This window comes from Neophocaena asiaeorientalis, unplaced genomic scaffold (assembly GCF_003031525.2).
Source record: "Neophocaena asiaeorientalis asiaeorientalis breed wild unplaced genomic scaffold, Neophocaena_asiaeorientalis_V1.1 scaffold629, whole genome shotgun sequence".
Lineage (NCBI taxonomy): Eukaryota > Metazoa > Chordata > Mammalia > Artiodactyla > Phocoenidae > Neophocaena > Neophocaena asiaeorientalis.
Genome location: NW_020175468.1, coordinates 5,781,113 through 5,796,078, shown reverse-complemented (window position 1 = coordinate 5,796,078; position 14,966 = coordinate 5,781,113). Strand labels below are relative to the sequence as shown.

Here is a 14,966-nt window from a genome sequence, read left to right as displayed (position 1 = left end):
CACAAACACACACACACACACACACACACACACACACACACACAGCCTTGTGGGACATGTAGTCCAGAGCTCGTGCCGGTAGACACACCCGCACCCACCCTTGCATTCTGGGACATGTAGTCCAGAGCTCGTAAACTCGTGTAGTCCCATATACTGCAGCTACAGTAACGCCTCGCTGTAAACGTTTCCCCGCGGAATTCTGGGAAATGTGGTCCAGGAGCTCCGGGTTAGTCGCAGGCACTTCCGCCCCAGGAGGACAACGTAGCAGCCATCTTTTGCCTGATTATGGTGTTTCAGGTCGGCTCTTCACGACCCATTCAAGCTTCCTCGACATGCGCCTGGGGCCAACCTTTCCAGACCTTTCATTTGTGGAGAAAGAGGAGGAGCGGCTAAAAGCGGAGGTTTGAGAGCCTAGAGTGGTGATATACGTCCCCCGGGCGGAGCTTCTTTGCGTTTGGTAACGTACTCGGGATGGGGTGGGCTCAGGTCGTGCCTCCTGGGGTTTGAGGGTCTCCCCGGTTTTCTTCACCCCTTACCTGACCCCGTCCCCCACGTATGAGCTAGCCCTACCACTTCATACGAGCACATTGGGTGAGTTGCTTAACTCCTCTGTGCCTCCGTTGCTGTTCGGTAAAAGAGGAAAAAAAAGAATGCCTTCTTAATATACTGTTGTGAGAAAAAACGAGATAGCACAAGTAAAAGGTCTACAACTACCTGATACATTGTTATTAATACTACTCTAATAAGGGAGGCACCCATTTCGCAGCGGGATTCTGTGAGCCCAGGAAGCTGAATTGTCCTGGACTCCTGGCTTGTTTTGGAAGGAGAGGACTTCTAGCTGGTACGGGGGCGGAAGGGGCTGCGGTATGAATTATTGGGGATGGAAACACAGCCCTGGTATTTCACAGTCTCCTTTTCTTCTCCAGCCCTGACTTCTCAAAAAGCACTGCACGGAGGAAGAGGCTACAGAGCCCTACGTGAGTAGGACTTGGCGTTCTTCTACTTATGATGTTCATATAAATTGTAGAACGTATGGGACGTGGGTAACGATTATAACTGAGCCTTGGTCACTAATTTCCATTCTAAAAGCTTTATGCAAATGAACACATTTCCATCAGGCAGTGGCTCTGTGAATTGGTACTGCTGTTTTCTCTACTTTAACGATGAGGAGATGGGGGCAGGGAACACAACCCTGTTGGTCCATCCTCCCCCAGATGGTAGGAGGCAGAGCTGGGGTTGGGACCCAGGCAGTTTGAGTCCAGCACCTGAGTTTGCTAATCCCTTTGGTATATTCTCTTTGAGCATAGGGTACTGGCTAGAATCATATCATGAAAGTAGGTTGGGACCTTGAGAGCAAGATTTAGGCTATTTTATGAGGTTTTTTTTTTGTGGTACGCGGGCCTCTCACTGTTGTGGCCTCTCCTGTTGCGGAGCACAGGCTCCGGACGCCCAGGCTCCAGATGCGCAGGCTCAGCGGCCATGGCTCACTGGACCTAGCCGCTCTGCGGCATGTGGGATCTTCCTGGGCCGGGGCACGAACCCGTGTCCCCTGCATCGGCAGGTGGACTCTCAACCACTGCGCCACCAGGGAAGCCCTATTTTATGAGTTTTTAAGATAGTTTTCTCAACTGGGTCATTTATTTTATTTCAAATAATATGTATATCATAGAAATAGTATAATCATTATGGAAAAATGCGGATAAATACATAAAGAAGAATTTTAATTATCTATAACTTTAGGTTGTAAAGATAACAGTTGTTAATGTTTTAGTGCCTTTTTGTTTGGTTACTCCTTGTGTATGTTTCTGTGTAGTGGAGGCTGTTTTGTGTGGGACTGATGTTACACTGCAGTGCTACTCAAATTGTGGTCCACAAACCAGCGGCACTGGCATCACTTGGATAGAAATCCAGCCTTGAGTCCCATTCAAGACCTTCTGATTTATAATTTCTGCATAGGGGGCCCAGGAGGCTGCGTTCCAACAAGATCCCGCAGTAATTCACATGCACGTGAAAATTCGAGAAGCCCAAGAGAGGGTCTTTTCTGGAAACTGAGGCCGAGCAAATTGACCCTGCTGGGTGTCACAGATAAAACTGAGCTGGATTCACCAAAGCCCTACTTAGTCCAATGATTTTATTCCCCCACTAGTTATTGTCAACTGTCAGGGCCCCTTTCAAAATCCTGAATTGAGCAGAAGACAGCTAGCAAGTGTAGAGTCAAAATGCAGGTCATTAGAAGTTGTGAAGATATATCTCTCCCAGACTTTGGGGAGTGGAATCATTGCCATCTTTTGTACTAGATCGAACCCCGGCCCCCTGCATTGAGAATGTGGAGTCTTATCCACTTGTTTCTTATCCACTTATTTGTTAAACTCCCATTTATTTCTTAAACTTTCCTATATTTATTATGATGTAATTACAATTCAGATTCCTGTCTCTGTTAATTTGAATTAGGTATGGACTGTCAAACTATTTTTTATTGTTGTTGCAGAATCCTGGCTTTTATTAGTTCTCTTTACCTCTGTGTATAATTGTCAAAACGGTACTTCCTGTTTAAAAAGAAACAACGTATTTTTATACCTTTTGTAAAAAGTTGTCCACGTCAATTTAAATATTGTTGTTGCAGTAACAAAATCTTTAGGAAGACAAGCAGAGCTTTTCAGAAGTCTAAAGACTCACATAACAGGGCAACAACTGTGACCTCCACATGTCTGACAGTGTTCTGCTGGTAGAAATCACATCTCTAAGGATAATTTCTAACTAAAATATCATCTGCTTCACCGCAGTTGCTAAGAAATAAGAAACCCTGACGATGGTATTCTCAGAGCTTTCTACCTTTCAACGATCTCACGAGGTGGATGCCATTGTTCTCCCCCACCTGCAGATGACAGAACTGAGGCGAAGAGATGTTAATAACTTGCCCAGGATGACACTGCTAGTGAATGGCGTAGCCTGATCACAACCCATGCATATTGACTCCAAAACCTACTCTTACTTACATGGTCTCTGTTTACACCATACCCAGAATAAGAATGACCACTGTGGAAGCTGCAGGCACACTGTGAGGGGGCCACTGTGTGTGGATGGGCAGGTCATTCCTCACACAGCCACTGAGAGGGGTCACGGGGGCATCTGGTATCCGTGTGGGGCTCTGCTCATCAAGCATAATCAGCTGTAGCCACCCCGAGGACTGGGAGCCTTGGTAATTCACAATGAGCACCACGTGGGTTAGTGACTTTTTTTTTTTTAACCAGTTTCCATTGACTTCTTTCTTCTTTCCCTGTCTGTCTTGCTAGGACTCTGCACTTCCCCAGAAGGAGAGAGAAAATGAGCACATTCCAGGTGAGTAGAGCTTGCCTTTCTTGCTGTTAAAAACGCCATTTTTGTACTCAGACTGGACACAGGTTTTCCTCTTTTTTTTTTGATTGGAGTATAGTTGATTTACAATGTTGTGTTAATTTCAGGTGTACAGCAAAGTGATTCAGTTACATATATATATACATATATTTTCAGATTCTTTTCTCTTATAGGTTATTACAAAATATTAGGTATAGTTCCATATGGATTTTTCTCTTTCAAGGAGAGTCTAAGCATATGAGGACCTGAGTATGCCATGTGTGCTTTTTAAAAAATTTCTGTTACATTTAATTGGTTTCGGTTTTAATTTTTGTTTTATTTCATCATTTTTTTATTTCACAAGTAAAAGAAAAATTAAGGGAAATGAAGGACATCTTCCACTTTACTGCTTACCTGCTTACAAATTAGCTGCTTTTATATTTCTGTAATCTCCTCATCATATGTATTCATAGCTGTGTATTTATAACATAGATACAGTTTTAAATTGTTTTTTTCATTTAATACTAGCTAACATTCACTTTTAATTGCTTTATCATGTTCCCACAAACTTATACACCTATTTTTTAAACTATTCTTTATTCACAGACATTTAAAGATTTTTACTGTTTTAGGAACACTACAGTGACAGTGTTCCTGATTTAACCTTTTTACCAAAATATCTGTTCTGAAGAATATTGCCTCTTTTTGCCCTTAACATACTAGGTTTAGGTATTCAGAATTGAAGAGGTATGTTTTATATGTGGTGCCTTGGATGTTTTTTGGTAGAATATCCAAATACAGCACAGCACAGCAGGATCAAACTGCTGCTTCACGCAGAAAAAATAACGTATTGTTAGAAGTTTTCTCATGACCAGAGTTAGATTCAGTCTTCCTCATGTTTGAGTCAGACCCTTTGTGTATTTTATTTACTGGTTTGTTTCTTTTTCCATCTTATTTTTTTTTCTAATCAGAGTAATACATGGCCTTAGTTTAAAAAGTCCAGTGGTACTTAAAGCACTTGTCACTGCATAGACACCTCAGAACAATTGTATAAAGAGGTGCTTGGTTTCATCTTTGTTTTAAATATAAAGAATAGGGGTTGTGAAAAAAGGAGGAACCAACTCAGACTCACCCAGAAAACCAAGGGTCTGGAGTCAGAGTATTGCATTCAAGCAAAAGACAGAAACGGGGAAAGAGAGTTTTCATTCAGAGACCTGGCATGGCCTTTTGGTTAATTTCCACCTATAACACTCCTTCTCAGCTGGTTCCCACCTCAGTGAGAAAGCAGGTGCCATCAAATACTGCCGGGACTAAATTGGTAACTGTTTCTGGGGCGCTTGGCAATAATTATTAAAAAGTGAAAGCTTTTTAGTTCAGGATCCAGTGGTTAGAATTCTAGGGAGTTTACTTATGAGTTGTCTGAGAGCCCCAGGTAAATACACAAAGCTTTCTGTTTCATAGCCGCACGTCTGGTGAGGCTGAGGAAAGTCAGTGTGTGGCATTGGCAGGATGGAAGGAGGGGGTGCTGGGGAGTCTGCACACCGCACAGGAGCCGGAGCAACTTCCCACCCTCCTCCTCTCCTCGGGGCTGCCCCTCTTCCACTGGCCACTGGGTATAAGATTGAGGTGGTGTTGTTTGTCGTAGGAGGCGGTGACTTTCAAGGACGTGGCCGTGGCCTTCACAGAGGAGGAGCTGGGGCTGCTGGACTCGGCCCAGAGGAAGCTGTACCAGGATGTGATGGTGGAAAACTTCCGGAACCTGGTCTCAGTGGGTGAGGACAGCCTTTCTCTGCGAGTGTCTTTGTGACCTTGGTGTTTCAAGGCTTTGGGCCTTTTGAGATGGTTCCCTGAGTTTGGGGACCTGACTTTTACAATTCCTGTGGGACACGAGAGGATGTCTTTGGTCTTTCTAAACAGTGTGTTTCAGGTCCTTTTCATTTATTTTGTAAAAGAACTGTAAATCGACAGTATGTTGTTGTACCTTGTGTATTCTTTTTCAGATTTCCCTCCCTGCCATTAGTGGATTATAAAGCCAATTTATTGAGCCCTACGTGTGATTTTTTAATGAAATAAAATAGTATAGAAAATATCAGAGTTTCTTAGGAAGAGTACAACACATTGCAGCAAAAACTGTGGGCAATGGCATGAGTGGTGTGAGAGCCAGTGGGAAGAGATTTCATGAAAATAGACATTGGTTAGAAATAGGTCATTCAAGGTTCGTTGTAGTAATGTATACTTCTACATGTGTATCTAGGTTGTGAAATAAATGCTGTTTCTTCAATGGGTCATGATACAAAGTTTGAAAAACACGGCTTTCAATATCTTGAATATGCAGTTGGAACTCAAATTTCTAGTAAACTTTAGCTCTAGCCCGTTCATGTTAACTTGTGACTTTGCATGTTCTCATTCTTCAGATGAGATACAAAACATATAGAAAGAGAAGAGAGGCTTTGGTTGATGAATTCAGCAACGCAGATAGAAATTTAGGTAAGAACCAAGCAGTTGTGAGTTCTTGTGGTTAGCTCGCTATCTGTTTTGCTTCTCACCAGCCCTGTGCTGTCCATCACCTGGTCCCAGTTGGAAATCTCTTTCCAGGATTATTGCATAGTCTTTGTACTGGTCACCTGTTCCCACCCTTCTCCTCCCACAGTTTGTTCTTTAAGTGGCAAAGTGATCTTTTGTAACTTTAAGTCAGGTTATGTTCTTGTTTCAAAATTCTCTTGTGGCTTCTTTTACTTAGAATAAAAACCAATTAAAGTGGCTTCTAGAGTCTTCTGTGGGTTGTTGTTCATTCCCCACCACCTCCCTGAATACACCACCTCTCCTCCCTCTTACCCTGTCTTTTCCAGACCTGCAAAGGATGCTCCTCCACAGAATGTTTTCCTTGTCCTTCTCTCTGCCTGGAATACTCTTTCACCTGTAATCTTTTAGGCCTCTTTACTTCTTTCAGTCAGTCACCTTAAAGATGATGAGAGGGCTGTCCTCTGACCACCCTATGAAAAATACAGTCTTCTCTTTCTTACTCTCTCTGCCCTGTTTTGTTTTGTCTCTAAGCGTTTCACTCATGTACATTTTTGTTCACCTGTTCCTCACCTCTCTTTCTTCCACTGGAGGGTAATCCAGGAGTGGAGGAGGAATTTGGTCTGTTATGTTTATTGCTCACTAGCCTCAGTGCTTAGCATAGTCTTGGTACATGACAGGGACTCTTAAATATTTCTTGAATAAACGAATGAGTTAATGGATAGAGAAATTAGCCTTCCATGAAAATAGCTAGTAGGCGGTGAACAAATCCGAGTGAATAAGGGATATTGCCAAATGTTGTTTTGTCTTCAAATGAATTCCTAGCCTAATTCTAACTTCTCAGGTGCCCATGATGTGTGTATGTGTGTGTTTGCCTTTCTGTACAAGTTGGCCCTCATCAACTTGCACAAAAAACATGTATAGAACCTGTAATTATAACCAAACTGAGTAAAATGCTTTCCCTGTGACTTTCCTTGAGCTCTTAGTAGCAGAGCATATTCATTTGGGGAGGAAATACTGTTTTGAATGAGGATTCTTATGTCTACTTCTTAGGTAGCTCTCCCATAGAAGGAAAGAAAATTCTATTTCCTTATCCTTTATACCAGGGGAGAACAGGTCTCAGAAAACAGCCAGCTGGTGAGTTAGCCTTTCCCTTAAAAGATTTGCCCCGATGCGTCCCATTTGCTTCCTCCAAAGCCCACCTCACTAATAAGAAATCGATCTTTGTTAGCTCTACAAATATTTTCTGTGTGTGTGTGTGTGTGTGTGCATTTGTATGTATCTTGTAGAAGGCATTTTAGATAATGTCACCTTGAGTGCTTTGATCATTCTTTAATAGTTTCTAGTCTGTTTCTTCTCAATACTTCTCACAAGCTATGGAATTTATTCCCAGCTCACTCATAAACCCCATTCTTCACTTTGGAACTCATTCTTGTTAAAGACCTATGTATCTGTGTCCAAAAATTTTCCATGCTGTTTTTAAAGAGACAGCATTCTTCCCTAGCCTCTAAATTTTGACTCCTACTTGGCAGGGGGAGTGTGGGAACGTATTAGGCAGCACAAATGCCTCAGAAGGATCCAGTGCATAGGTCTTCATGCTTTTTTTTACCCCCACTGATTCTTATAACCTTTTTTAAAAATTAATTAATTTATTTTTGGCTGCATTGGGTCTTCGTTGCTGCACATGGGCTTTTCTCTAGTTGTGGCGAGTGGGAGCAGCTCTTTGTTGCGGTGCGCAGGCTTCTCATTGCAGTGGCTTCCTTATTGCAGAGCACGGGCTCTAGGCATGTGGGCTTCAGTAGTTGTGGCACACGGACTCAGTAGTTGTGGCTCACGGGCTCTAGAGTGCAGGCTCAGTAGTTGTGGCTCACGGGCTTAGTTGCTCCGCGGCATGTGGGATCTTTCCGGACCAGGGCTCGAAACTGTGTCCCCTGCACTGGCAGGCAGATTATTAACCACTGCGCCACCGGGGAAGTCCCGATTTTTAGCACCTTTCATATTTTCCTCAGCACTAACCCCCTTGGTGTACTGCCACCTCTGGTGCAGCCTTTCAACTTAAGCAAAACTGTACTTTCCAGTCCTTTTCCTGTATCTGATACCTGACTTGCAAAAGCTCTTTCGCTTCTCTCACTTGGTTCAAACTTAACCTGGGATTCAGAATTGTAGAGAATCCTAGAAATCAAACTGAGTTCACCTGTGCATGCATTTCTTGAGCCCTGACTAACTGCCAGGCACTGTTAAAGCTGTGAGCACAGCAAAATGCTTGTCTTCATTGATACTGTATTGTGGTAGGAATGACATGTAATTTTTGAAAGATGATTTAAATAGTATGTCAGATGGTAGTCATTTGGTTTTAAATGGGTTTCATTAATGCTAAGTATTTAGGAGTTTAATGGACCATCTCTTGGTTTCTGTTAGTATATAAACCAGAGAACTTCATTTGTCATGTGAAAGATAAGCTGAACCATCCTGAGGTTCATTAAAGTCTCATACTGTGTCTTAAGTGTAAAATCTTGAACCTTTGAACAAAGCTTTCACGTGTCCACATCTCTGAATTCTCTGTCCTTATAGAAGAAAACAATCAAAGTGAGTTGAGGGCCGTTCAAGACAGAGGATCACGTGAAGAGCTTTCCTGCCGGCAAATCTGGCAACAAATTGCAAATGACTTAACCAGATGCCAAGACTCCATGATAAATAGTTGTCAGTTCCACAAACAAGTTGATTCCCCCTGCCAGATTGGGGCAGGACTCTCTATTCAAATTTCTGAAGATGAGAACCATATATTAAATGATAAAGCAGGTGATCCCAGTAATACTGGAAATCCAAGGTTTGCCACTTTGAGAGCCCAAGATTCTTGGAGGAAAACTTCATTGACTGAGTCACAGAATTATCAGAATAGACACCAGCAAATTTCCATGAAAAATAAACTGTGTCAGTGTAAAGAGGATGTTGACACCATCAGCTGGATTTCACATCACCTTGATGCTCACGGAGTACACAAGGATCAAAAATCTTATGGCTACAGTGATTATAGAAAAGATAGCATGAGGGTTTCAACACTGGATCAGAATACTATGATTCACACAGGACAAAAACCTTACCAGTGTAATGAATGTAAAGAAACTTTTGCCGATCTCTCCACCTTTGATCTTCACCAGCGATTACACTCAAAAGAGAAGTCTCATATGTGCAGTGAGTGTGGAAAAGGCTTCCGTTACGGCTCGGTTCTTCATATTCATCAGAGAGTTCATGTGGGAGGAAAACACAGTGAGTGTGATGAGTGTGGCAAGGAGTTCAGTCAGAGCCCACAGCTGCAGACTCCTCAGAAAGTCCACACTGTAGAGAAACCGTTCAAATGTGGGGAATGTGGGAAAGGCTTCAGTCGTAGGTCAGCACTTACTATTCATTGTAAAGTCCACACGGGAGAGAAACCTTACAATTGTGAGGAGTGTGGGAGGGCCTTCAGTCAGGCCTCTCACCTTCAGGACCATCAGAGAGTCCACACTGGGGAGAAACCTTTCAAATGTGACACGTGTGATAAGAGCTTCAGTCGGAATTCACACCTTCAGTCCCATCAGAGAGTCCACACGGGAGAGAAACCATACAAATGTGAGGAGTGTGGGAAGGGCTTCATTTGTAGCTCAAATCTATACATTCATCAGAGAGTCCACACAGGAGAAAAACCCTACAAATGTGAGGAATGTGGGAAAGGCTTTAGTCGGCCTTCAAGTCTTCAGGCCCATCAGGGAGTCCACACTGGAGAGAAATCATACATATGTAATGTGTGTGGTAAAGGCTTTACTCTGAGTTCAAACCTTCAGGCACATCAAAGAGTCCATACAGGAGAGAAACCATACAGATGTAACGAGTGTGGGAAGAGCTTCAGGAGGAACTCCCATTACCAAGTTCATCTGGTTGTCCACACAGGGGAGAAGCCCTATAAATGTGAGGTATGTGGGAAGGGCTTCAGTCAGAGTTCATATCTTCAAATCCATCAGAAGGCCCACAGTGTAGAGAAACCTTACAGGTGTGAGGAGTGTGGGCAGGGCTTCAATCAGAGTTCACGACTTCAGATCCACAAGTTGATCCATACTGGTGAGAAACCATACAAATGTGAAGAGTGTGGGAAGGGATTCGGTCGTAGAGCAGATCTTAAAATTCATTGCAGAATCCACACCGGAGAGAAACCGTATAATTGTGAGGAGTGTGGGAAAGTCTTCAGACAGGCCTCAAATCTTCTGGCCCATCAGAGAGTCCACAGTGGAGAAAAACCATTCAAATGTGAAGAGTGTGGGAAGAGCTTCGGTCGGAGTTCACACCTTCAAGCCCATCAAAAAGTCCATACTGGAGAAAAGCCATACAAATGTGAGGAGTGTGGGAAGGGTTTCAAGTGGAGCCTGAACCTCGACATGCATCAGAGAGTCCACACAGGAGAGAAACCATATAAGTGTGGGGAGTGTGGGAAGCACTTCAGTCAGGCCTCAAGTCTTCAGCTTCATCAGAGTGTCCATACTGGAGAGAAGCCGTACAGATGTGACAGATGCAGTAAGGTCTTCAGTCGGTCTTCACAGCTACAGTCTCATCAGAGAGTGCACACAGGGGAGAAGCCTTACACGTGTGAGACCTGTGGTAAGAGCTTCAGTTGGCGCTCCAATCTAACAATTCATCACAGAATCCATGCTGCTGATAAATCCTATAAAAGTGACAGGAGTGGTAAGACCATCAGAGAGCCCACACACGAAAAAATTTCCATAAAATGATTAAAAAAAAAACAAAAAAAACAACCCAGGTGTCATGTGAATTCTTCCAGTCATCAAGTTCAAAAGAAAAAATCATTTGTTTCACTAAAGTCAGTGTTTCAACCATAGCTCAACATGTCCCAGTAGTCAGGAGGCCACACAGCAGAGAACCCTGGTAAATGGTGTAGTAAGTTTGAACTTTGACCTCTATTAAATATTAGGGGAGAAGCCTTAGTATGAGTTTTAGCAGGCCTTGTACAAAAAAAGTATGATGGACGTGCCAAAATTTATGCCCATTACAACATAAACTCCACGAATGCAGAGATGTTTGTTCTGAATCTACAGTCTGAACATTGTCATCTACTTCGTAGGTGCTCGATATTTGTCCAATTAATGAGGGAAAACTTTTTGAAAATTATGTTGCGGGGCTTCCCTGGTGGCGCAGTCGTTGAGAGTCCGCCTGCCGATGCAGGGGACACGGGTTCGTGCCCCGGTCCGGGAAGATCCCACATGCCGCGGAGCGGCTGGGCCCGTGAGCCATGGCCACTGAGCCTGCGCTCCGCAACGGGAGAGGCCACAACAGTGAGAGGCCGGCGTACCGCAAAAAAAAAAAAAAAAAAAAAAATTATGTTGCAATCCCCTCCAGAATTTCATAAAAATTTGTATTCAGAGCAGTTAACCTAAATGTGGCCTTAAAAGTAATTCAGGGAGACAAAAAGTTGAAGTGTTAGAAAACCACTCAGTATTGCAATTTGTAATATGAATGTGGCATCATCCTGTTATGATTAGCTCCATTTGTCTCCCCCCAGCCTCGCTTCTAGTTGGATCTTATCTTGGATTTTGTCTAATATTCTGTTAATTTTTTACAGTACAAATTCAGTTATCTTTTGTGACAGTATAGACTTACTGAAAATGGATTGTTCATCTTGCAATACAGAAAACATACTGTTGACCCTTTTATCAAGAATGTCAAGGCAGAGGTTTAAGTGTCAGAAAGAGTTACTAATGACAGTGATAGAGGACAAACATTTCTTAGTAAATGAAATGATCGTTGGTTTCTTATTCACCACATTTCCATCTAGGTTTTGATGTGATTGTCTCCCAAGGGTTTTAGCATTACTTTCATCAAGACTTCTTAAGTAGAGAAAAGAGGCTGTTTGAAGTATATTACTTTTGTCAAGTTCTGTATCTCCTTACTCCTCTCTGGCCTGAGATAAAAATTATTTGTTGAAATTTGGTAATTTCATCAAACATTTATTCAGTGACTGATGTGCACACTTTTTCCTAGTGGTGGATTGAAAAATTGATTTTCAAAGTGAAGTTGGTGAGTACATATCAAAATATAGAACGTGCGTCCCTTTGATATAGAAATCATAGAATAGGACCTTATAATTAGGAAATTCAAATAGAAAAGGTGAGTAGCACGTCAGTGTTACTAAATTTTGTAAAAGTGAAATATTCAATAGGAATTTCTTTGTATTTTAAGATACTTACGTAATAACAGATCTGTTAAAATGATGGCATAAACTTAATGACAGAAGCATGTAACAGTTTAATGTATTTTAGGTACATCACATACCTTAATCAAACACGTATGTGTGTGTGTTAATGCATCCTATCATCTGTAAAGGGATATTCACCCTTATGTAAACAGTGGAAAGATTTTCAGGGATTTTTTTCCACATTTAACTTCCATATTGAAAATTTTTCATTGAGCATCAATTTTCCAATAAAATACTGTTATTTTTATAGTAACATAGGTAGTAAAATATATTAAAAATTACTAAGAACATATTAATCCCTCAGTAAAAAATCCTGTCGTCATGAGGTATATATATATGAACAAAATTAAGGAATAGACTTCTAGAAATCAGTTATAAAAAGAAAAAATTTATATGGTTATTCAAAGATACAGAATATTAGTCAGTGTAACTGTATATTTATAATTAATGCATTTGAAGTTTAGCATAAATCCATGCAGCCCAGAATATTCTGTTTTAATTCCAACAGTAGAAATTTACACATCCTAGTTCTCCCCGTCAGACTTCCTTACTGGGTGAATGGATGGAGAGCCTGGGGTACCAGCTTGTCCTTTCAAGTGCTTCGTCTGACTGGGGAAGTAGTTGGGTCATTCCAGACACTATGACACAGAAAACCGTTAGCTGTGGGAAAAAAGGAATTTACCCCCCACCAAATTTTTTTAAATTGTTTACAAAGTAACAGTGATTGGGCAAATCCTGAAGATAGAGAGTGGAAATAGGTAAGTTTTAGAGGTAAAATTTATCAACGATTCCCTAAGGAAAAATGTGCATAGGGAAGAAACCGAGAATGATGAGAACAAGTTGCTAAGGAGGAGGTTTGCATACCATTTCCTACTTCTTAGTCATTTCACTGATGTTTAACACTTACTTGGTTAAAGGGCTTTACTCAGCAAAAGATGTATCTAATGTGAGAGGCAGGTTTCCAAGATTGGTTTCCTAGACCACACCTTCACATGCGTATGTAAAGTCCATGCTACTGCAAATTGCATTGCATTAGATGTCAGAAATCCTAGGCCTTTCATGTTTTGTTTTGTTTGGTAGATATCAGGGTAGCCCACCAACTCTCAAGGTAATTTGTAGTTTAGTGAGTTAAGTCAAGGGTTGGAAAACTACCTCCTGTGAGCCCAATCTGGCTCATTGCCTTTAAAGCTTTATTGGAACATAAAAGCTCTTTATTGGCCCATCCATTTATTTACCATCTTTGAATGTTTCCCATTGTGCTGACAGTGTTTAGTGGTTGTGACGAGCACTGTGGCCCACAAAACCTAAAATATTTACTTTCTGCCCCTTCAGAGAAAAAGTCTGTCGATCCCTGTGGTAAGCCCAAAAGGTTTGTCTCTGTAAGTGAAAGACCACAAGTAGAGCAGAACTTAGACTTGGTTCAGTGAGGATTCCAGAGAGGTTTCCTTCTTGATTCTCATATCTGCCCTTCTGGTTGACCTTGTTCTTTAGTTTGGTTCAAAGGCAGTGGTAGCAACTAGGGACTACCTGTTTCTTTCTTCACATTCAGTGAAAGCTGCTCTTCCATTCTTAGGGTTGAGTACACTACTCTCAGTGCGTAGCTTCCTCTAACCTTGACTCCCATCTATGCTAAAGACTAAATCTTTAGCTTTGTATCCAGTTCCATTGCCCTTTGTAGGGCCTTCAGTTTCAACTCCCACTTGATAGCTTGAGCTCGAAATCTGTTTTTACCGCTGGGGATTTTCTGTCTTAGCTTTGAGCTTGGCTAAATAGCAACACTTTGGGGGACTTGTTATAATCAGCATTTCTTTCTTTCCTTCCTTTTTTTTTTAAAAAGAGGATCCAAAGTCAAATTCAGTCAGTGGCTGATGACAACACATTGATTCACAACCTTGTAGATTCTCTTAATGTCATAGGGCATCAGTGGGAAGGAGTAGAATCCTGGAAATTTGAGGTGGAAATATATGGGCAGATTCCAACAAAGCTGAGGCCTATGACCTCTGACCTGTGACCTCTTAGTTGAGCCTCCTGTGCTATTAGAAGAAAGTCTGCCTCTACTCTGAGATAGTTTCCTTGCAGGGGACTGTAGATCCTCAAGACTTGCCTCCACTACCTCTCGTATTTCTAGACCTAGTAATCAGACTAGAGTCCTTGAAATGGGGAAGGGAGCAGGGGAGGGGTGGGTACCCACCGGGTATAAAGTATGACCATGAGGAGACACTGTATCTGCTAAAATAAGGAATTTTATAATTTATATCAATAGAAACCTCAGAAATAATGTGTGATTGTGAATTTTGTAGGTATTGAAGCAGGTGGAAGTAATGTAATACTGGATTAGGCTGGATTTGTTGATACGAGTGCATTCAACACCCATTCCAGACTCAGCGTGTTAGCTTGGGTACCTGGGAATGCCTTCCACAGTTTGCTCAAATGACTGAAACCTGTACCCAAAGTTAGCGTATGCTAAAGTCAAAATGCCAGAACTTTCTAAGTATGTTGTAGCAAAATTTCTTGATGTTGGCATGACTGACGTTTTGAACTGGATAGCTCTTTGTTGTTGGGAGCTGTCCTGTGCAATGTTAGATGGGCCAGTGGCACATGTTCTTCCCTGCCGCCCTAGTTGTAACAATAAAAAGTGCCTTGAGGGCTTCCCTGGTGGCGCAGTGGTTGAGAGTCCTCCTGCAGATGCAGGGGACACGGGTTCGTGCCCCGGTCCAGGAAGATCCCACATGCCGCGGAGCGGCTGAGCCCGTGAGCCATGGCCGCTGAGCCTGCACGTCCGGAGCATGTGCTCCGCAGCGGGAGAGGCCACAACAGTGAGAGGCCTGCGTACCGCAAAAAAAAAAAAAAAAAAAAAAAAAAAAAGCCCATT

At 42.2% G+C, this 14,966-nt stretch overlaps 1 protein-coding gene across 1 annotated transcript in view; it reads left to right on the top strand.

The window, feature by feature from the left end:
- Window positions 1–260: 260 nt before the first annotated feature.
- The window catches only part of LOC112415352 (uncharacterized), a 42,345-nt gene continuing 27,639 nt past the window's right edge, over window positions 261–14,966 (top strand). The window contains exons 1-5 of the mRNA XM_024768277.1: window positions 261–457; window positions 927–977; window positions 3,294–3,339; window positions 4,979–5,105; window positions 8,425–10,609. Of these exons, the coding sequence (XP_024624045.1) occupies window positions 3,325–3,339; window positions 4,979–5,105; window positions 8,425–10,609 (2,327 nt within the window). The 5' untranslated portion in view covers window positions 261–457; window positions 927–977; window positions 3,294–3,324. The remainder of the gene's footprint in view (window positions 458–926; window positions 978–3,293; window positions 3,340–4,978; window positions 5,106–8,424; window positions 10,610–14,966) is intronic.